At 36.7% G+C, this 22,682-nt stretch overlaps 1 protein-coding gene across 1 annotated transcript in view; it reads left to right on the top strand.

Annotated features, from left to right (window-relative positions):
* Positions 1 to 1,010: 1,010 nt before the first annotated feature.
* Positions 1,011 to 22,682, top strand: part of PRMT3 (protein arginine methyltransferase 3) — a gene marked incomplete at its 5' end in the record, with an annotated part of 52,140 nt that continues 30,468 nt past the window's right edge. Inside the window, 4 exons of the mRNA XM_010186026.1 lie at positions 1,011 to 1,152; positions 4,301 to 4,366; positions 10,387 to 10,508; positions 13,942 to 14,041. Coding sequence (XP_010184328.1) covers positions 1,011 to 1,152; positions 4,301 to 4,366; positions 10,387 to 10,508; positions 13,942 to 14,041 — 430 coding nt within the window. The remainder of the gene's footprint in view (positions 1,153 to 4,300; positions 4,367 to 10,386; positions 10,509 to 13,941; positions 14,042 to 22,682) is intronic.

Raw genomic sequence — 22,682 nt, forward strand, 5'->3', positions numbered from 1 at the left:
TACATGTCAGCAAGTATAGAAAGTTTCTGATACTGACAAACTTTTAATATTAATTCCCTTACCACCTTTGCTTCCTATCCAAATTAGTTAAGCAGAAGAAGTATTTCACATGTCATGAAATAGTATTTTTGTTTTTCTTGTTCTGTAAGGATACTGCTGGTAATGAGATGTTACCTACAGTTTCTATACATTAAGTTCCTTTTTAAGGAAGTATCACTGTTAAAGGTGAGCTTTGTCTGCTTTCGAGTGGTCTAGAATGTAGGTTTGTTGGTGTTGGACTGTAGCCTTCGAAGGAATGTTGTCTGGCTGAAGCATGTTTGCTTTTTTTCTTCAATTGTTAGTATGAGCTGTTTGCTTGTCAACTTTAATTGTGTTTTTACGATAAAACCCTTGCTTTGTGTTTTTTGTCATCAAAACTTTGAGAAATGAGAAGAGAACAGGCGTATTAGGTATGCAAGACCATGGAGGAGGAAAAATAAGTAGCATGAAATTCAAGTAATAAATTGAATTTTAAGCTCTGATTTGTTTCCACCAAATGCTTCAGTTTTCAAGAACTTTCTTCTACCTTCCACAGGTCATGCAGTGTTGTATGATTTCTGATTCTTGTGTTTGTTGTATTCTGTCTGTATCTGCATTACACTGCCTAAAACACATATTGTCCCACTGTTGACTTTGACAGCTGTGGTAGTAGCTTTTCTACTAGCAAGTGCGAAATAGGTAATTCCTCCTTAAAAACAGAAATGAAGTCCGAATGTTTCACTGCTGCTGTTTGCTGGTTGAAAGCAGAAAGCAGTCATTGAAGGAGGGTGATGGATGGAGAATGGTGGTGCAGCAGCCTGGAGGAGCCTGCAGAGGGAGGTTGTGCACCCTTAAAGCCAGTCCCATTGTTGTCAAAGCCCTTGTGCAGTCTGGATTCTTTACCTCTTTTGAGCCCCTTTCCCCCCCCACCCCTGCCTCCTTTTCATGGTCCCATAAACATGTCTCAAGGGTCTATTTCAAATTCATTACAGACGATTTGCGCAGGATTTTGTGATGAACGCAGATGTCAGAAGCTGCTCGTCATCCAGCGCCATTGCAGACCTTCAGGAGGATGAGGATGGTGTTTACTTCAGCTCCTATGGGCATTATGGGATACATGAAGAGATGCTAAAGGTTAGAAAGTCATCTCAGCTGCGTCTTAGTAGGACTAAAGAGGAAAGACACAGTGAAGTGGGCTGTGTGCCCATAAATAGACTGCAGAGCAGCTGCATTTTTAACCCTTTCTATACCTGGTAGTTTTTTCCTAGGAGTTGGGTTGAGAGATCTTGTTCTAGTTTTATTTCCTTTGTATAAATTCTATTTATTCTATGGAAATAATTAAGAACATAGAATTGTTTACTCTACAAATATGCTTGAAGATATATTGCAATACCTCAACCTTACCTTGCCAAAAGCAGCTTTTTTTTTTCTGTGTGCTTAAAGGGTAAAGCATCGTCCAGACAGTGAATATTTTTCTTCAGTTTATATGTTTATTACATTTTAAATTTGTCAAGGAAAACCACTTCTCAAATATTGTGGTTTCCTGTCGCATTACATAAACAGAACTTGTTATTTGTGTGCAGTTCAGTGTGTTGATACACATGACATTGAACAGCTGGAAGAATTGTATGCTCCTTTTATATGATAAAGATAAACTAATTAAGGCTTAAAATTCTTCAAAGACAAACCTTTTAATTTCAAAAACACCCGAACACAAACCCCAACAACTTATAATTGACATGAAAATCAAAATACCTTAATGCTTCCTTTCAGAGAAAGTATCATAGTTGTGAAAGTCACGAACTGTTCTATCATTTTAAGACATAAATAAAATTCCTGCCTAATGTAGAGTTAGCATATGAAGTTAGGAAGTGACTTTGTCAATATAGGTACCATATTAAGTGTTCTGCTTTGTATATTATACAGTCGCCCCAGTGCAGAAATGCACATGAATCTGTGTTAGGAATAGTATAAGCATGAGGTTAATTTTAGGGAGGAGGCAGGGTTTTTACGGAAGTACAGAGATGTCTGCAGAGGTAGAATGTTTTCCAAAATGTATAGTCTATATTTCAAGTTTGAAGAAAAAGAAAAATGATTCAAGTTTGGTATTGCAGTTTTATAAAGGTGTCATTTGAGATATTATAGGCTATAGGATAAGGAAGCTTTTTTGTTTGTTAATAAAGTTTATAATAATTCTGCATCTCTGCACAAGGTGACTGGTACAAAATAATATATTTTTTTGGTGTCAGGGAACATTTGTCAGAGTGCTTTTAAGACTTTTAACTTTCCTAAACATAGGACAGCAATTGATTGTTATCATGTGCATTGAATTTCTTCCTATATGCTACGCATTCACTTTGATATTTTTTTTGTCTAACTTATTTATGTAAATATAGTTGCTTGCTATATTGAAATTTTTAAGAAAGTCGTCTTGCTGTCTGAATTTTAAGTCTGTTTCTGACACTTATGCCTGGTGGCATAAGTTATGCACTTTCCTTATGCCTGGTAGTGGTAAGATGAAAGTTCAGTTTGGTGTTTGTTTGGTTTTAGTTTGGTCTTTTTTTTTTCTTTGTTTTTATTTTGCTTTGTTCTGTGGTTTTTTTTTCTACAAATGCTTCAGAGATGGGGTAAGTGTTATTACTTCCCACTGGCCAAATGGCTAGTGTGTCCCTTGTTTTGTTTTTTATTTTTCCTCAAGAATTCCTGGACTACATCTTAATAAAAGATTTTATTTAAAAACAAGACAAAGCAAAGCATTACATTGAGATGGTGAGTGAGAGAATGGAATTGATGAATAGAGAGACTTGAAGTGAATGACCGTGGCTCACTCAAGCAGCAGTGCATATAGTAGAGACAGCAGCTAGAATTGTATTGATTAAGTTGAGGCAATGCTGAGGCAATGTGAGTGGGCAGGATGTGAGGCTGAAAGCTTTCCAGCTGGCTGTTTTCTCGATTGATGCTGAACCTTCCAATATTTTTTTTAACTTTTTTTGGTTGTTTCAGCAAATCCTATTATATACTGCAGTAGAGGTGAAACACTAAAAATAGTTACTCTGAATATAATGTCATAGTAAACCAATATGATTTTAAAGGATCCAGTTTTTTCAAATTCATGTTAATTATATATAAATTTAAAGTACAATTTTCTAAAATCATCCCTAACTGTTTCTTTGGGCTCTGTGTGTGTGATAATCCTTCTAATCTTAAAATTGGAATTTAGGATTTTCAAGTCTCAAAATAATTTGTTTTGTCTCCGGAATTTTTGTTAACATACCCTTTGTTCTCAGTCTCTGTTTTTTGATCATGTTTTTCTAACAAAATAGGCTTTGTTAAAATTTCTTTATTTTCTGTATTGTTTCTGAAACTTCTAACCTGCCATAGTAAAAAAAAAAAAAGTTAACTTAAATGCAAGTAATTAAATTTTATACTTCAGCATTATTTGTTGACTTGTCTTTGCTAGATAAAAATTGTATAAAATTTTTCTTTTACTTTGCTTTAACACTTGAACTGCAACAGCAATTCCAAAACCTCTATTTAGCTGTCAATTTGTGTAGCTGATGATGCATATTAAGAGAATCAATATTTTAATGCATTACCTTGCTGGTAGATTGGGCTATCCTGCTAGCTTTCATCTACTAAGATACTATCAATGTTTACTTTTATCCTTGAAAACAACTTCTTAGGTTACGTTATATTAGAGTTAAGTTTGTTTCTTATATTTGACTTCATAGAATGCGCTGTACGGCTTCAATTATTAGCTTGTCATCAGGTTTGCAAATCTGCAGTTTGTTCAGAAATAGAAAAGCTTAATCTGATCCATAACTTTTTTTCTTTTGGAGGAATCTTAGTGTCACAGGAGTGTCAAAAAATAAAATTATGCAAAATGTTTTATGAACTCGTAAGTAATTTATGAACTGTTGTATAGAAGGTTGTTATGTAAACTTGATGCAGTATAGCAGTATTGCTACTCTGTTACTGCTGTTCTTGGAAAGTAGTGAGAAGGTATTAAGACTTTTGAAACATCCAAAATAAAATGTAGCAGTTCAGGAAAGTAAAAGCTTCTTTCTTATTTTTCTATCAGAGGCTTAGCTGGCTTCATTTGCAAAGACAAATTCTGAAAGAATATAGTATGGAAAGTGTTGTGATTGTAGAGCTCTTGTAAGTAGAGTAGCCACAAAATATCTTTAGGCAGAGTTAAAACCCAAGTTTCTCAGCATTTTTGAATGATATGCTGTATGTTATTAGAAAAACTAAATATTGTTCTTTATTCCTTAAATCATAGGATAAAGTGCGTACAGAAAGCTATCGTGACTTCATCTATCAAAACCCACATATTTTCAAGGACAAGGTAGGTAAAACAGCTCAGAAAATACAGTAATTTCTGCACTTTATTTTTTTTTTTCAAGTGGTAGAAATCCTTCAGGTTGGCTACTTTGTAGCTTTGGGAATGAAATGTTGCACTGACTAGATTTGATTTAATGTACCCTGGCTTTATGAGGTGGTAGAGTGCTATTCAACTGCTGGAGGGTGCAGAGTGCTGATAACAGAAGTGCTGATCACTATTTCCATTGTTCTGTGTGCCATGTCGGGATGTTCATTAATTATATTGGTGGGGTTAAGTTGAACCTTTCATGTTCAGTATATTAAATGGAATCTATCTTAGAGAGCCTTTTTACCAGAATTTAAGTGAATTTCAATTTGTGCCTGATACAATAAAAACATCCTAGAAGCACTGTGTGATTAGAACTGGGGAAGAATTCACGTGCAACTGATTTATTGAATGAGAGTTGTTAAATCTCTCCAGGCTACGTTATTATTAAGAGACTTAGGACCAGAAGCTAATATTTCACCTGCAGTGAGTAGAGATGGCACTGACTTTAGTTTATGATTTTACTGTGGTTGTGACCCCTGCACAGTTTTGATCCTTTACCTGTCATCTGTATTTCTGCTGGCTGTTTCTGATGAGTCCGTTGTGTTCTGAGTTATGCTGTGCAGCCTTCTGTTCTGGATTAGCTTTTCTTTACTTAGTGCTTACCATTCTTAAGCTGTGTATAGGTATTTCTTAAACCTAGACGTGCTCGTTTCATGTTATGGAAGGGAATCACTGTTGTTTTTTTTTTTTTTTTATTTTAATTTTGGTCTTGATTGAGACTTTGTTAATAAGTGATAATAGAAGGCTTCAGAATAGTCATGGAAATAATAGAAGTGCACCCATCTGATAGTTCCTCAGTTGGAAATTGTACTAGATATGGTTTTGTTCTAGGTAGAAGATGCTTCCATGTAGATAGTGCATACTCCTCATTATGTCTTACCTCAGCTTTCTTCTGGCAACTACAATAGAAAAATATTAGGAAAAGAGTTTTGTTCCTTTTTTTGCTTCAATCTATGTCACAAGTCTGTTTCTACTAAACGTTTCTAAGCTTTATAGATATAATGAGAGAACAAGCTAAAATGAAAATATTATAGGAACATTATGCTGCCAGCTACTTAAAAGCTGTGGATAACTGTGTAGCTGGGTGGCTCATCCAACAAAGTGGAAGGATCAGTAAAGGAAACAAATTTACTTTCATAGGTGCCCCTAAATTTGATAACTGCAGGTTTTCACAGAGTAAGACTGATCTTAGTTACGTGGAACAGTAAATTTTCAGAATTGGTTGTATTTCTCCTCCGCTGTGTGGACATATTGTAACATTTGAAACAAAACGTGGATGACCTGTTATAGGCGTTGCTTCAACCCTAGCTGTAGATGTACTTGCTCAGGAATCAGCTAGAAAATGTGTGTGCTTACTGTGTTTTTTAATTAATATGAAATCATTCAACTTCTAAAGAAAAGCTTGTCTATTATTGCAACACCTACAAACTAGTTTCTGAACTCAGTGTTTTACAGTGGTTTTTTTGATCGATACACCTCTTACCTCAAATTCATCGTGTTTTCAAACCCGTCACAGTGCGTTGAAGTTGAGTGGAAAGAAAGATCTTCCAATTTCTTTGAATTCCCAGCAGCTTCCATCCAGGTGATCAGTGCCTCACTTAACTTCTGTGTCTGACTAAATGGTGATGTAGTTTTCACTTGGTACGCTGTTATGGAGAATAGATGGGATGATTTTTTTTTTGGGGATATCGCTTTGAAGTGGTATCTGCTATAGACTTCTGCTGAAGGAACTGTTTTGCTTGACTTGTGGTTCTGAGAGCATCATATGATACATATTAATGAGTGAAACTTCCAACTTGAGGAAACAGGCTGTTTTCCCTTAAAGTTTGATTACAAGATTAAAAAAAAAGTGAGTAAAAGTCTGATACTATACTTCTAGAACTCTCATATGGTAATCCTTCCTAGAAAACACATAATGATGCTTTTTGTTATTTCTGAAAGGAAACCTGTGAGGTGAGTTGGGAGGAGCTTGTTCAAAGAGCTCAGTTGATTGTACCAGCTTTTGATGCAAACTTCAGTATCCCAAAGAGGTATGATTGCACACTAACAGATGATAGCAGAATACCTAGGTTTGTTTTAGGCATGCTTTTTGCAGAACCAGTCAATTTGATTGTTCTCTCTCAGCTTTCAAAATAAATTATTGAAACTTGAATGAATTCTGATTGCTGCCTTTTTTTCAACCTGTACATGAGATGAGAATAGGACAATTTAGATTACCTAGCAGAAGTAGTTAACGTGGCCTTACTCAGTAAAAGGAAATGTGATCCATTGTTACAAGAGTATTTTTGGTGGAAAAATAAGTGGTTAGAAAAGTACTATTGCCACACTTTGGTTTTGCTGTTGAATAGAAGTCTGAGGCAGGCATCAATGCCAGGTTGAGGGGAAAAAGATGAGTTTTTAAACATTGTTCCTACTAAAAGTTCATTGATGGATTTAATTTAATTGGCCAAATTACCTGACCTCCTCTTTTTCTGAATGTGAGATATTTTTCTGTTACTGGAAGTAGAATATCCATTCTACAGAGAAGGATGTGATGCTGCCGTGTATTATGGTATAGTCAAATCGCCAGTCCAGCTGCTCCAGATCTCTGGTGAGAGGCCATATGTGATCACCACAAGAATGTGTTAGCTGTAGACCCTTGTCCTTAGGCTAATTGGTGATCATTCTGCTTGTCTTTCTGTTCCTCAGATGTGTTCCAGCTTGTATATTTTCTCTCCTGTGCCTTTTTCTCCACCCCTATCCCCTGCCTAAGGCTAGATGACTTCCATCTGGGTTTTTAAGTGGCCAGGGCAGCTGTCCAAAGTGGTGTCTGTTTTGATTTTTTTCCAATTTGTGATGATTGCTTTCTTTCATGCAACTATACATCAAGATCATTCTTTCACAGAGGTTTATTTTTGGCTCTGACTTCCAGCTTTCAAGGCTCAGCAATTTTGTTAACTACCATGAGTAAAGTGTTAGAATAGACAATGATAGGGGGCATGAGGTTTCAGCAGCTGCAAGAACACTAATTTTTACTTTCTATTCCTGTCTCCAAAAGGCTTCAGCCTAGGGATTTCTGTAGCCATTACATACTCACATGTAACTGGTGAATGAGTGGTAGAATTGACTCCTATATAGGTACATAGCTGCAAAGAGTTCCAAGCAGAATGAGTAACTCTGTCTGCAACTTCTGTGGCCAGCCTCTACAAAAGATGCTGTAAAAAACTCATGCTAATGTTTTCTATCTGATTCTGGATTGTAAATTGCTCTATGAAGACAGGTGGCAGTCCACTCTTCAGTATTGCTTCCCATTGCATATACCACAGCAGAAGCTCATTTACTGTGCTGTTAAGGATAAATGGCTATTGTTATTCAGCCTGGCTTCAGAATCATTGTTCTGTATACATCATCAGAATGTATAGAATTGTATGCAAGGCAAGCAGACCTAATGTGCAAAGCATTCAAGTATTTACTTTGATACTGTTTGTCAGGTGAGATTTAAAAGTGCACATGCAAGTTTTTGTTGTGCCAAAGCAAGAATGCTCAGTAGCTCATAAACTAGGAAGTTTGTCAGTAGGGTGCATTATTGCCTTGAAGTATTTTGCAAAATGGGGTTATAATTCTCTAGTGTTTCAATAATCAGTTGATTATTGAGTGATTTGATGCCTTATTTGGAAAAAAATTAATGTCATTAAAACTGTGAGGACAGCTTTTGCAACACTGGAAGCTGTGCTAAGAATAGAGTGTGAAATAAGTTAATTTTCCTTTCTAATAAATTATTTTTATGATTAGTAATTCTGACTCAATGTTCCTGTTGTCTTAAAAGTGTTTTAGTAAATTGTGCTTGGTCTTTTGTATGGGAAAGGAAGTCAGTTTTTACAGTTCGCATTCTGTTAATGATTAAGTGCTACGTGCAATACAAGTGACTGTACATAGCATTTAGGAAACTTCCTTTGATCTTCAGATTTCAGAATGTTTTGGGGTTTAGTGCTTAGAATTTTTAAACACCATTAGTAAAGCTTAACTATATTAGATAGAGGTCGAACAGTAAGACCACTGATGAGCTGTCCAGTGCAACACAGTGCACCCTCAGCAAATTTGCAGGTGATAAAAAATGGGGAGGAATGCTTCACACACCACATGGTTGTGCTGCCATTCAGAAGTACCTCCATAGGCTGAAGAAATGGGCTGACATGGGTCCTGTGCAAAGAACTCAGTGCAATCAAAGGGCAATGCAAAATCCTTCAGCTGGGGAGGGAAGAATAACCATGCACCAATAGAGGCTGGGGACCTACTGGCTGAAAAGTAGCTTTGCAGAAAAGAATTTGGGGGTCCTGGTCAATGCCAAGTTGACCTTGAGCCAACAACATGCACACCTTGTGGCAAAAGCAGCCAACTAGTCTCCTGGCCTATAAGAAAACTTGTTACCAGCAAGTCAAGAGAGATGAACCTTCTCTTGGATCCCAGGGAGATGGCTTCTGGAGTGCTGCGCCCGGTCCCGGGTTCCCTGGTGCAAGAGTAAGATGAGTGTCCTGGCCTGAGTCCAGTGAAAGACCACAGAAGTGATGAAGGGACTGGAGCATCTGTGATATAGGGAGAGGCTGAAAGAGCTGCGATTGTTTTGTCTGGAGAAGAGACAGTTCAGGAAGGATCTTACCAGTGTGTATAAATAGCTGGTGGTGTGAGAAGTAAAGAAGTTGGAGCCAGACTTACCAGCGATGCTCAGGAACAGGACAAAAGCAGTGGGCACAGATTGAATGCCAGACAATCACCTTTAAGCATCAGGAGATGCTTTTTTTTTACTGTGAGGGCAATTGAATACTGGCATAGGTTGACCAGAGAGCTTGTGGAGTCTCTGGAGATATTCAGAAACAACCCAAATGTGGTTCTGAGCAATCTGCTTTAGTTGAAACTGCTTTGAGCAGAGGGGTAGACTAAGTGACCCCCCAGAGGTTCCTTTCAACCTCAAGTATTTTGTGTTTCTGTGAAAACATCAAATGTGAAACTTAGAGCTTGAAAATCTACTGTAAGACATCCAAAGTTTAAAAAGTGTTAGTTTTTAAGCTTTTGAGAAGTTTCCAGCCATTAGAAAAAAATACTACGGTTATTACTATTATGATACTAAGGCCTGAACAAAGCTGCTTGGTAAAATTTTTATGAACTCTTATGAATGTCAACACTATTGGCAGCTCAACTCTACTAATTAATATATTTGATAATATTTTTTTAGTTGCTTACTGTTTTTTAACTTTTCGGCTTTCCTGCAGTAGCTAATATGTGAGACCAAAGCCAAGCATTTGCATGAGTCTTGTTGCTATGTTGAGTGTACTTTTTTCAAGTGTAGTGATGACGTTTATTTTTCTTTCATGGAAACTTTGAGATCCCATCTTCCTGGAATTTTTGGTTCTATTTTGATTGTAAGTAGTGTTAGAAAATATTCCCAGGTGTTAAAACGGTACCAGTCACTATTTTGAAATTTAGTAATCTTGAGCCATAGCTGTTTTGAGGCACTCTGGCCCTTTCTAGCAGATGATTTTTAAGTAAAGTTTCTGAATAGACTCTTAATGAGATACTGCAGTTAGAACATGTGTTTTCAGTGCCAGTGCTAAATTAAATTGTTAATGATTCACTAATTAAAGTTGCTCAGGCTCTAGTTTCCTGTTTCTCCTGTTTCATGTAACTTTTTTAGTTGTTGCCCAAATAATTGCCTGTGGTTATTTCCTGTGTGAGTTAATCTGTGGCTGGAACTAGTCTGCTTCATTGTCTATCTGTAAAAAGTAGTAGAGAGTGTGGAACAGCCGTTTGACTTGGGTATCTCTGAATTTAATAATAAGACTTGGTGCAACAGTTTGTTCCTTCTGTTAGAATATAGTATCTCTCTGATGTAGAAAGATGTGTAGAAAAATCATACTCAGGGAAATAAATAGAGGCAGAAGTAAACATTGTATTTGTTCCAGGTGGTTTTGGATGTTGGCTGTGGAACTGGAATACTCTCCATGTTTGCCGCCAAAGCAGGCGCCAAGAAAGTGATTGGAGTCGACCAGTCTGAGATTATCTATCAGGCCATGGACATCATTAGGTAGGAAAAGTTCTGAACAAGTGTGGCTGTAAAAAAGAATTGAAATGCTGTTACTAGTTAATGATCACCTACCACTCAGTATGTCTTCTGCTGAAGTTCTTCTTTGTCCTAAGAAGTAACACAGGTTTTGATGTGCAGTCAGGTTGCGTGCTCCTCTAATAGAGGTAATTAAATCAGGGCTGTAGTTAAGGCAGAATGTTTCCCAGACCTTCCTCCTAATGTTAACATATGGTCAATGCCTCGCTGTGGAGGCTCAGACTGACTGCTGCCAGTCCATTTTCTGATCTTGTGCTTTAAATGTTGCTACTGATAAAATCGTAACTTCCATTGATGCAGCTTGTATCTTTTGTCTCTCATCCAGTCCCTGTGATATGAGAGAAGAGCTTGGCTCTGTCTTTTCTTCACCCTTCATTTAGGCAGAGGAAGATATCAGAAACCCATCCCTTAACTATCCCTTCTTAAGACTGAACAAACCCAGTTCTCTCCACTTCTCCCTGTATGTCATGTGCTTCAGCCCACTGTCATCTCAGTGGCCCCTTCAGTGGACTAGCTCGAGTATGTCAATGTCTTGTCTTGTACTGGGGACCACTGGATGCTGTACTCCAGGTGCAGTTTTGTAAGTGTCATATCAGCTGCTCCCCTCCCAATTTAGCATTATCCACAGACTTGCTGAGGGTGCATTCTGTCCCATTAGGTCACTAATAAAGGTGTTAATTACTATCAGAACCAGCACTGAACCCTGAGAAACCCCTGGTACCTGGCTGACAGACTTTGTACTGCTTCTTTCACCTCTTGATCTTCGTAGTCTAGATAGCTTTCCACCCATCTAATGGTTCATTAATCCACTCCACATTTCACTAATTTACCTATAGAGGATATTATGGGAGATTGAGAATATACCTTGAAAAGAAGCAATGGCATCTAAAGACTTAAAAAGTATTTCCTAGTGCGAGGTAGAAGAAATGTAGGTGAAAATGTGTACTGTTGATAGCTGAGGTGTGTAGGGTTCTTTAGGTTTGGTTGTTTTTGTAAGAGCAACTGTGAAAAAGAAAGCCTAGGTAGGTACTGAGGAATTTGGGATTGAGAGTTTGCATGCAAGCTTAAATCTTACAGAAATAAGGTTGTCTAGGCAGAAGTTTTAGGTTTGATACCACTTACACATTGGAGATGCAACACTGCACACTTAGGGCCTGTAAAATTATTCTGTTAAATAAATGCCTGTTTAAGAGAAGTACCATGTTAAGCATTAGGTGCAAATTTGACCAAAATGGCACAAAAACTTGTTCGCTAAAGATCTCTTTTCCCAGAAGTCCTTGACGTCTTCAGGGTGGTTACAAATGTGAAATGGTGTTTTATTTTTAATGTACTAGATGACAAACTTAGGATTGTTCGTATCTTTCAACAATTGCACGAAAAGCCCTTTATATGTTATTTGTACTTAGAGGAGTATAGAAGTATCAGCCAACATGTATTACCTTTGGTGAGGAGAAGGGCAAGCCTTTAAGAAAAACAACAAACCAAACCTCTTAAACTCACGTGAGAGGGATGAATTGCCACTTGAAGTGTGCAGTGAACCATCACTACGGCTACATGTTTATAGATACCTTCTGCTATAAAAGGTTTGATTTACATTAAAGTTTTCAATTCATATCAAAGCAATTTATATTTTTTCTTGTTGAACCTCCTTCTCCTGATGGAATAAAGCTGAGAAAACTTGGAATAATTACAAATATTTACTGGAATACTAAATGACTTTGTGTTGCTGAAAAATGACTACTGCAGTCTGCTTCCACCTGTGATTAAAGTATGCACTCAAGAGTTTATCCCTCCAAGAATTCAGGTTCATTTCTAGTATGCTAATTACTACAAACAGTGCAACCTTTGCATGTGAATAAACTGGAATAAGTGGCCTGACCGGCCTGATTCTTTCCCAAGGTTGCATAGTAAATTTATTTTTAACTAAATGCTTGCCTTCTCATTTTCTTGCTGTGAACAGCTGCCTGTAAAATTTCTAGTGCAATGAATGACTTAATTTTTGTTGTTCATCACTGTTATGCTAGAATAGAAAATTGAAGTATGCTTCCTAAGTAGCATCCCAGCAGTTTTTCCTACAATATGTAGACTACATTGTTTCGATGTTTGGGTTGGTTTTTTTTATACCTTATGATTGAAAACGAGTATGTAATGAATTAGTCTTTTTCCTCTCTTGTTTTAAATAATGTCCTTGTATGTTGTAAGTTCGGAATTTTTCCTTATCTCTTTTTGTCCTTCCTAAATTATAGTGGTGGGTGATAGGTCTTCAGCATTTTATTTCTCGCTTTGAACTTCAAATTTTACTTCTGTTTACAGCATTAAATATGATATTAATGATGAACTGCTACTCTTCTAACAGAAGACTGTCTTGTGTAGAGTATTTTATCCTTCCAACAGCCCACATGTTCAAGTCGCCCTTTGACCCTTTCCTTTCCCTCCCTTCATTCTGATCTGTCTCCCATTGTCTTTTAGATTTAATTTTAATGTGAATTACTGCTCTGCATTGAAAGCCAGACAGAATGTAAGAATAAGATATCAGAATAGGGATGGAGGGAGCAAGGATAGAGATAAGAACTGCAGTAGAAAAATAAATTTCTTTGGTGGGAATACTTTTCTGCCCGCTATAACAGCTGTCGTAATAACGGTATGTGCAAGAGAGACTAATATGGCTTGCCATGAAAAAATTACTACATGTCAAGCATTTACATATCTAGTAATTTCACTGTCATGCAGTTTTTGTTTCAAAAATTGTAGTCATGTCATAGTACCTTCCTCCATATACAGGATGGTTGTACCATTACTTGCATATGAGGTAATACCCGATTACTGCAGTTACTAAACATTGCAGATGATTGTGGGAAGGATGCCTTTATTGTGGAATAACTGTAGTACCAATCCAGAGGGAATGTTTGTTCTCAGTGACTTTGCAGCTAGTTTTGTTAAATAAAAAACGAAGTCGTGCAAGACAGCTTTGTGAGGAAGTTAATTTCTATTGCTATCCTAGCGTGATGAGCAGGCTCTAATCACTATAGACTTAACGCTACAAGGGTCAAAGGAGGAGAACTGGGAATGAGCAACTCTAAGTAAAGAGAAGCATCGTTTTAAATTGTCCTCTTCTCTGTTTTCTGAACCTTACATATTTGCATGCACAGCACATTAGAGGTACATAGATCTACTGTCTGCCATCTTTGCCTGGCACTTAATCTGCTGGAGTTCTTGAATACTCGGAAGCATTCCCTCTGAAATATAACTGAAGAGTATTACATTTTAGTGCTTTCTTGATTAGTTAAAAAATAACTGTTATTGTGGGGGAAGAAATGCAAAATATAGACACTAGTATATCTTTCTTGACAGCATAAATTAGAAGTATAAACTAATTTGTTTATGTTGTGACTTGCAGATTAAATAAACTTGAAAATATCATTACATTAGTCAAAGGAAGAATTGAAGAAGTAGATCTGCCTTTGGAAAAAGTGGACGTAATTATATCTGAATGGATGGTAAGGTGCATGAATATTCTTTTCAAGATGTAATTATTTTCAGAAAGAAATATGTTGTTTTATTTCATTTCAAAAATTATTCTTTAAGCAATGCTATTTTTTAACCAAAAATTTATCATGCTTGCAACAGTGTCTTTGGCAATGTGGGAGATGGGATGATGATCCTGATTATGTGATACTGGGATACAATTCTTGATCCCTCTTGTTCATGATTTCAAGTCGGGGTTCTCTAAATACAGTTGAACTGGTTTGAGTAAAGCAGTAAGTTTCTGTTACGTAGTTAGTTTGCAAGTCTACCCAAGTACTCTGTATCCCTGAGTAATACTATTGTAGCTGCTCAGGTGAAAGTAATGGAGAAATACTGTATTAGTCATCTAGCTAGATCATTCTGATGAGTAAAATACCTCTAGTCTGCAAAGGCATATAAGGACTATGCTGACTGTGGGAAAGGTTATGAGGCGGTAAGGAGCATACACACTGGAAAATCTATAAGTATATAGAGAGCTTGAAACCAGCATCACTATTCATTGCAGTTTTTTAGTACTAAAATAAAATAACTGATTTTAAAAGTACGTAATAAAGATGGTGGCCAACAGGAAATGGAGTATGCAGGGTGTGCCTGAGCCATTTCTTGTAATCTGTTTGGTTTCAGTGTTTGGCTTGTTACCTTCCTTTCTCTCAGTTGCTCTTACAAGACTCTGTGGTATGACCCAGTATCAGGGTGAACTTCATAGTGACTAAATAAGTCTGTTCCCTATCAAAAAATGTGGTAGGAAACACCCCTTGTGTTGCAGGCTTCTGCTATTCAGTTTCCTCATATCACAGACATTCAAAAAGCACTTAAAAATACAGGGTTTTTTCCATTTTAGTTCCCACTGTTTGGTCTTAAAGAAGAATTCTTTTGTTCTTCAAATTTAAGATGAATAATGAAAACTCATATTTAAAGTTACTTTTTTTTCCCCACAAACTGGCTGTTTTACTATACACAAGGGCCTTTGGGAGAGAGGTCACATGTTCAGTATGGATCTGTATGTATTTAAGTAGTTTCCAGGTAAAGGTGTTTCCTTCGGTTGTTCGGTGGTGGTGGGTTTTTTTATTACATATTTCAGTGTGCTGGCAATCTGCAGAAGTTTTTTTCCTCCACTGCTATAATGAATGTTATTGGGAGAATGAGCTTAATTTAGTGTTGAGGTCATTAGTTTCTAGGAAGGTTTAAACTAGTGGTTTAAAAATAATGCGTTATGGTTGGTGATATCTGACAGCATAGTGACTTCACTAGAAATGTAATTTTACTTCTTTCAGGAGAAACTTCTGATCAGTTGGCTAATATGTACACCGAAACAGTGTTCCCAAAATCCCATTTTTCATTCTGGAGCCCAAGATTTGGTTTTAAAAGCAACTTGGGCACTTAAGAGCTTAACTTATATTGTAAAGGGTTTCAAAAAGCAGTTCTCATAAGAAATGAAGTATTGAATGTTCCATGTTTCCCATTTGTGTGCTGATTTACCTTTTAATGTCATAATTATATACCCATGAGCATTTCACTTAATTAGGTATTCTAAATATTTAGGAATGTTAGCATTTTTATAGGTTGCTGCAATACAGAGATAAAGAGGACAATGCTGTGGAAGTAAGATTGATAGCTGGACAGTGCATGTGCTGTTCCAACTCTGTCCAGAAAGGAACATTGTGTTGCCTAGATGCAAATGAAGATTCCTCTTTGTCTAGCTTTCTTGTGTGAATTTGCTTTTTCCTTTTCCTTCCCTATGTGATGCTGACCAGTGTGAAATATTTTGTTAATATGTGAATGTAAGTGCTTGAAAATTTGGAAATGCTCAGTGTGAGAACAAAATGGAATTTGAGATGTCAATTTTCAGCTCTTTATTTAGAGAATCTGTGGACTAATTCTAGTGGGAACAGTGTTCTTTCTCTGTAACAAAAATATGAAAATTTGCTCTTCTGTTTAGCGCACAAACTGCTTTTAGACTATTAAGCATCAAACCCTTTTGTGGAGTCATAACTTTATTTTGCTGGATACAGAACAGTGCTAAAGACCGGTATACTATAAGCTTTTTTTAGAGTTATGTAGCATCAAAGTTATGGAGCATCAGAAAATTAAAAACAAGTGTGAAGCAGCAGAATGGATGCTGGGTAGAGGAAAGATACTGCATCCCCTGGGAATGTTTCTAGAACAGGCTTTTTGAGAAAGGTGGTATGTAGAACAGTCTATTATAAAAGGTACAGTAGTTGTATTATGTGCATCTCCAACATAATGGCTTCCATTGATCATTCTCTTAATTGTGTAAGTGACCTCTGGCTTCCACAGACTGGTTGCTGTTCCTGCCTCTCTTTCATTTTTAAATTTGTCACCTTAAAAATATGCAAAAATGGGGGCAGCATCTTAACTATTACATAGTGTGTGTGTGTGTGTGTGTGTGTGTATATATGTGTGTGTGTGTGTGTGTGTGTGTGTGTGTGTGTGTGTGTGTGTGTGTGTATATATATACACACACACACACACATACACAGAGAGAAATTATGTTTCAAAACTGTATTTGCTCTCTTCCAAAATAACATTTTTGAGTTTTAAATTCATCTGGATACAGTTTTGTCGTGTTCCAGGTATAAAGACTGAAGGATAAGCAACTGTGTCTTCAGTGGCTTTATTTAAGCCTATGAAAGAAATTAGCTGCGATCTTACTTTTAATGTAAAGACCAAATGCATTGTTTGTGACATCTGAAGTATATGTGTTTGACACTGTTAAAATCGGACCATAAGCAGGGCACCTGTGTGATTGCGGTAGACTAAAACCTGAGGAGGACAGTGGAAGGTGTGATGACCTGTGAACTGTTCTGTTGGTATCCGAAAGGCAAATTGTTGAAGATTGAGGGCCTATTGGACTACAAAGATCCAGATAAAGCCATCTATTTAGACTTTTTCACCTGAAGACAGCTATGCATTCATTTTAGCAGAACATTGGTGAAGTTTGCAGCCTGACACGAAGACGTTTTGTGTGCTGTGACTCAGGAACACAAAGGAGAGCAGGTGGACTGAAGAGTACCTTCACCTAATTGTTGTGGTTTAAACCCAGCCAGCAACTTAGCCCCACAGGATTGCTTGCTCACTCTACCCCAGTGGGATAGGGGAGAGAATTGGAAAACTCACTAGTTGAGGTAAAAACACTTTAAGTAAAGCAACAACTACAACAACAAAGCAGAACAAGGAATTCATTCACTGCTTCCCATTGGCAGACAGGGGTTCAGCCATCTCAAGGAAAGCAGAGCTCCATCACAGGTAACAGTTGCTTAGGAAGATGAAATGCCATGACTCCAGATGTCCTTCCCTTCCTCCTCCTTCCCACCCCCACCCAGCTTTATATGCTGAGCATAATGTCACATGGTATGTAATATCTTTTTTTGTCATTTGGGGTCAGCTGCCCCAGCTGTATCCACTCCCAGCTTCTTGCAAATGCTCAGATTTCATTGGAAGTGTAGGACTTTGACTTGAATGTACTACTGTTTGTACAGGTGGTGGAAAAGTACTTATGAGCTGTATACACCATAGACTCGCTCTCAGTCAGGATTACAGTTATGCATTCTCCCCTAAGATACTGAATTTTAAGAAGCACTGATGTTTTACTGTAATTAGAATAATTTTACATACAGTATATAAGTTTGAAATGAGAAGTGCTATGCAAAGTGCTGAAGCTCATGTTTGATTAAATGGAATGCTAAGCAGGAAAAGATTTGCTATCAACATCCAAAAGTGACTGTGTTATTGCACATGTAGATTTTGGTAGTGTAATTGTAAACGTCATGGGCTACTTACTGAAAGGATGAGTGCAGAAAGAAACAAAATGTATGAAATGGTTTTCTGGAATGTTCTTGCCCAGCTGCATCTGCATGCAGATTTTTTTCTCTCTGTGCTTTTACTTCCTTTCTTTAGTGAAGAATATAAAGCTGAAGGTTGAGAGTTTTATTCATTTGAAAAATATCTGCAATTCTTGTTTGTAAGGGGTTTTACTGTGAGACAGTTGTCTGAGATGGTTGTCTCAAGTACAGTGTTAGAATACAGTGCGTTCTCATAAATTGCGCTTTTATGCAGTGCTTTATGGTACTGAATATGCAATAGTTTTACACAAGGGAAAACTGGGAAAGAGACGCACTCTTAAAATATAATAAACCAAAGATAAAATCCAATACTCTTGTCTCTTAATCGTGTCATTGCTCAGGCAGCTAATGTTTTTTATTTCTCCTTCCCTTTTTTGTGTTAGATAACTTTGAAGTGATATCAGAATGGGCTATGAACGGGAAGTATTCAGGATCTGGGCAAAAGAACTAGGAAGTGAGCATGTCTGAAACACTGGAAACCTTTTTTTTCCCTCTCCTTCATCCTTTCCCCTATTTCTATGGTGGATTTACAGTGATGGTGCTTTTTTTAACCCCCTTACTAGCCTTTCTGTAGTCTTAGTATTCTCTGTTTCTGTTAGTATTTGGAGGTGCATTAATGCAAGTGTTCTAGAACACAGTAATAATTTATAATTTTATGTAAGAATTGAGCTTTTCTTTTCTTTTTGGGTTTCTTTGATTGTATGGTTTTTTAAAATGATGTTGTAAAGAGCATACTGAATGCTTTGATTTCTTTACAGCTAATTGCTTTTTATAAAGGAATTGTGTTTCCCTGCATTAAAATACTTTTTTTATGCCTGCACCATTAATGAATATCACTTTTGTGCTCTTCAGAGCTTTGCTTTTGGTGTTTTCACTCATCTTACATTTGTTGAAGAACACAACAGGGTGTACATAATAACAAAACCAAGCTGTGGTTTTGAAATGTGTGGGCTTGCTCTGCCAGTAATGAATTATTTCCTTTTTTTTAAAATTAAATCATACAGAAGAGGTTAGCATGAAGGCTGACTTAGTGTGAGGGAAATGGTGCTGCAGCAGAGCATGCAGAAGAGTTTACATGTAGCTCCTGCTTCTCATTTAAATGCACCACAGGTTTTGTGGGGATTTTGTCAAGTAAAAAGTCATTTTTCACAGAACTGAATGGGCTGCATCAGTTTTGTGCATCTGTTAATGCAAGATTACATTTTAGGTTATGAATCAAATCCACTGTCCAGTCTGTTTTATGCACCCTCTGTAACTTATTTTACTCTGCAGTCCAATGAAAACCTTATAGTTAGAAACTGCAGTTTAAGAAAATAATGCACTTCTTTATACTGATAGGGTTTAAAGAAATAAAGTCTACTTGCTGGGCCAGTGGTTTGACCGCTGCCTTTTGTATCATTAAAGGTCCATTATTGGACCTTACTGAATCTGGAGTACCAGACCAGGTTCAGTTACGTTACAGAAAATAATAAAATAGATCTTTGATAGAAGGCATGGGGGGGTAATGCAACACTTATTCAAGTAAGTTAAGTATTTCTTCTCAGTTTTATCCTTAGGTGTGTTTTCTGCTATACTAAAAATTCTGCTAACACTTGCTATTGTAAACATGCTAATACCACTTCTTGAAAAGCGTTCTTAATATATATAGCTTTCACTGATAAGCAGAAAATAAGTGAAGGCAAAACCAATTTCCATGAAGGTATTTGATAGGAATGGATAAAAGAAATGTATATAAATAGAGATTTTTATCAAAAAAATTTATAGAGATGTTTATAAATAGAGAAATCTGAAATAATATGTGTTTTAAGCAAAGCATTTTTCTTTACAATTCTCCAAAAACTCAGATGTATTTTAAAATTAAGTTTTGTTCTTGAGTCTTGATGCTTTTAAGGATCTTAATCTCTTTTTCTCCATGAAGAGTATCATGATGAATACTGAAGTGTGCTAATGTTAAAAGAGCTTCATATACTTACAAATGAAAATAAATTTGAGAGTGCTGTAGTGTATTTGAAGACTAGAGGAGGATTTAGCAATGCAGGATATTAAGCCATCGAAGTTTTGCGAGTATTTTATAATTCTTTTTCGAACACAAAATACAGATATGAGTCATATAAGAAATGTAGTGATATTCACGTTCCTCTGGATTCAGATTTTTCAGTAGGGTTGTGCATTTTTGATAGCTGATTTCTTGGACAGAGATGATGTAGGACAGACATGTTTGAATGGAGTAACTCCATAGTACCGTTCCTGTCCAAATTTTTTAATATCTGTGTAGGTGGTGGATTTGTTAGCTGGAGAACAACTCTTTCATTTCAGTGTTGAAATTATAAAATTAAGGAGCTTCATGTTTATTTTGAGAAAGAAACGGTCAACTTTTTAGTAGAAAATGCATCATATGACAGCATAACACTTAAGATCTGCCATGTATTCAGATTGTCTTGAAAAGAGAACCTGTCACCTTTTATGTCTTAGTTTAGCCACTAGCAAAATTGATTTATTAATATTCAGCACACAGATTTGTATCCTAGAGATCTCTGTAGTAATTAATTTTGAGGATGCTAATACATGCCTAAGAAAAAACAAAGCCCTGAACATTACTGAGGTGGAAGCAAGACTGTCCCACAGCATCATGGGGAAGACACGTCAGGTATAATTCTCTTTCCAGATGGCACCCCTACAGGTGAGGCAGCAGGCTGTGAAATTACATTCTAAATTACACCACAGATGAGCACAGCACACTGAGCAAAACGCTCTGGTATAAGTAATAAATGACTTGATTCAGTACCATTGACGGTTTATGTAACTTACAGGAATGCTATAATGAATTGTGGGGGAAGACAGAACTGGGAGCAGGAGGGAGAACCAACTGTGCCGGAGTGGAAAGGTTGGGGAGAGGACGGTCAGAATTTCACTGTATTTCTCATGTGTCTTACAACCGTACTACTTACACTTGATTGGCAGACGTTGTAGGTGATGGGCATTTTAGGCAGAAAGAAATAAGCAAGTGTCACTCTGTAAGTTGCTGACTGTTGCTGGTAACTAGTCTGACAATGTCCTAGAGGTCATGTTCAAAATACTGTGAAAACTACTGATTTTCAGTTAAAAGCATCTGAAAAGCATTTTTATGAACCAAACATATATTCTCTTTTTAAAACTGCAAGACTAAGAATAAAAAAATGAGAACTCTGGTTCCATTCTGTGCTTTTTGGCTTGCTGTAGGCATAAAATAATCTGTCAGATGTGATTGGAGCTTTTGGCCTTTTCAACTGTTTTGCAAAAAACTTACTGAAAATCATATTGCTCACAAAGCGGTAGTCTTCATTCTGGGACTTGTTCTAAGGACTTCATAAGGTAGGCGGTAAAGTGGAAGAACAGACAACATTTGGAAGAAAAGCGTGCAGTAGCATTTCCATTATTTTCAAACTATGTTCTTGTCGAATGCGAGTACGTCATGCACCAAGTTTCTGGTTTTCTAGTTTTGCGTTTAGTTCTGAAGGCTGTAGTGTGGATGGTGACATTTATAAGCAATTCTGAACTTGCAGTGGTTTTTTGTTCTAAGAGCCCTAGGCAGAATAAGCATCCAAGATGGCATACACTTGAAGTAAACTCAGTGGTCATAGCAGTACAGTCCCCATGCAATGCTGTCTGTCTTCAGTAGTGTGGCATGATGACTTCAAAACTAAAAAATAAATAAATAAATTAAAAAATAATCCATAAGATTGTACAAATATGGAAACACAGGAATGATGAAGGGGAAAAAAAAATCTTAGTTTTGCTGGGTTTGGTTACTGCTGACTGGGCTTGTTAGACTGTGTGTCCAAAGTCTGGACTACTAATTGTCTTTTTTGTTCTTTACTACTGGCAATCAGTGTATAAATCAAGCCATATGGCTAAGGTGTGTTTTAAGCAAAATGAAAATTAAGATGCTAAGTGAAAATCCAAAATGTATCCTGGTATGATTTGTCTTAATTGATTTGATGTTGTAAGAATGTGTATGTGGATGAAATGTGTTACAGTTCAGCAAGAATAAGGATCATACTGGAACTGAGAAGGCAGGAAGGGTGTAAAAATCAGTAAATCAGCTGAAGAACAGAGGGCTATATCTCTCTTAAAAATCTCCAGTTTGCTTGAAAGCAGTTGAGAAACTGGGTGTTTTATATAAAATGCTAATTGTATGTGATAGTGCTAAACGTTTTTATATCTCAGAAATGTTTAAGGAACTGTAGGTTTTTTCTGTTTCAGAAAATTACTATTAAACTTATAACAAGTTATTCTAAACAACTAAAGCACTATGATTAACCTGCTATAAAATTAATCTCAACACAAAGAAACCCAAACCTGTGCAAATCTAGTTCTAACCGTTTTTATCCTGAGAATTTTAAGTTCAGGTGCTGTCCAGAGAACCCATGTCTTTGATACATGATTTATTTCCACCTGTCTTAGTGGACATTCCCAGGCTGGCACAGGGCACCACAGGGTTGTGTGGAAGGAACAAAGATGCATTTCATTTGGTGTTTCTCTGATAATAATTTTACTTAAAGTTCTAAGTGGGAAGAGATTTTCTTCTTTGATTTGACTTTTTTTTTTTTTTTGGGAAATCTTGGAGTCATTGCTAAAAAAATCAACACATACAGCTTTTCACTTGGTTTGAAGCAAGTTTAATTTCTTTTGATGTTGTAGGGCTATATCAGGTAATTGTCAGTGAAGATGGATATTTGCCTATAGTTTATTAATTTAGTAGATGCTAGAT

This window comes from Mesitornis unicolor, unplaced genomic scaffold (assembly GCF_000695765.1).
Source record: "Mesitornis unicolor isolate BGI_N332 unplaced genomic scaffold, ASM69576v1 scaffold27146, whole genome shotgun sequence".
Lineage (NCBI taxonomy): Eukaryota > Metazoa > Chordata > Aves > Mesitornithiformes > Mesitornithidae > Mesitornis > Mesitornis unicolor.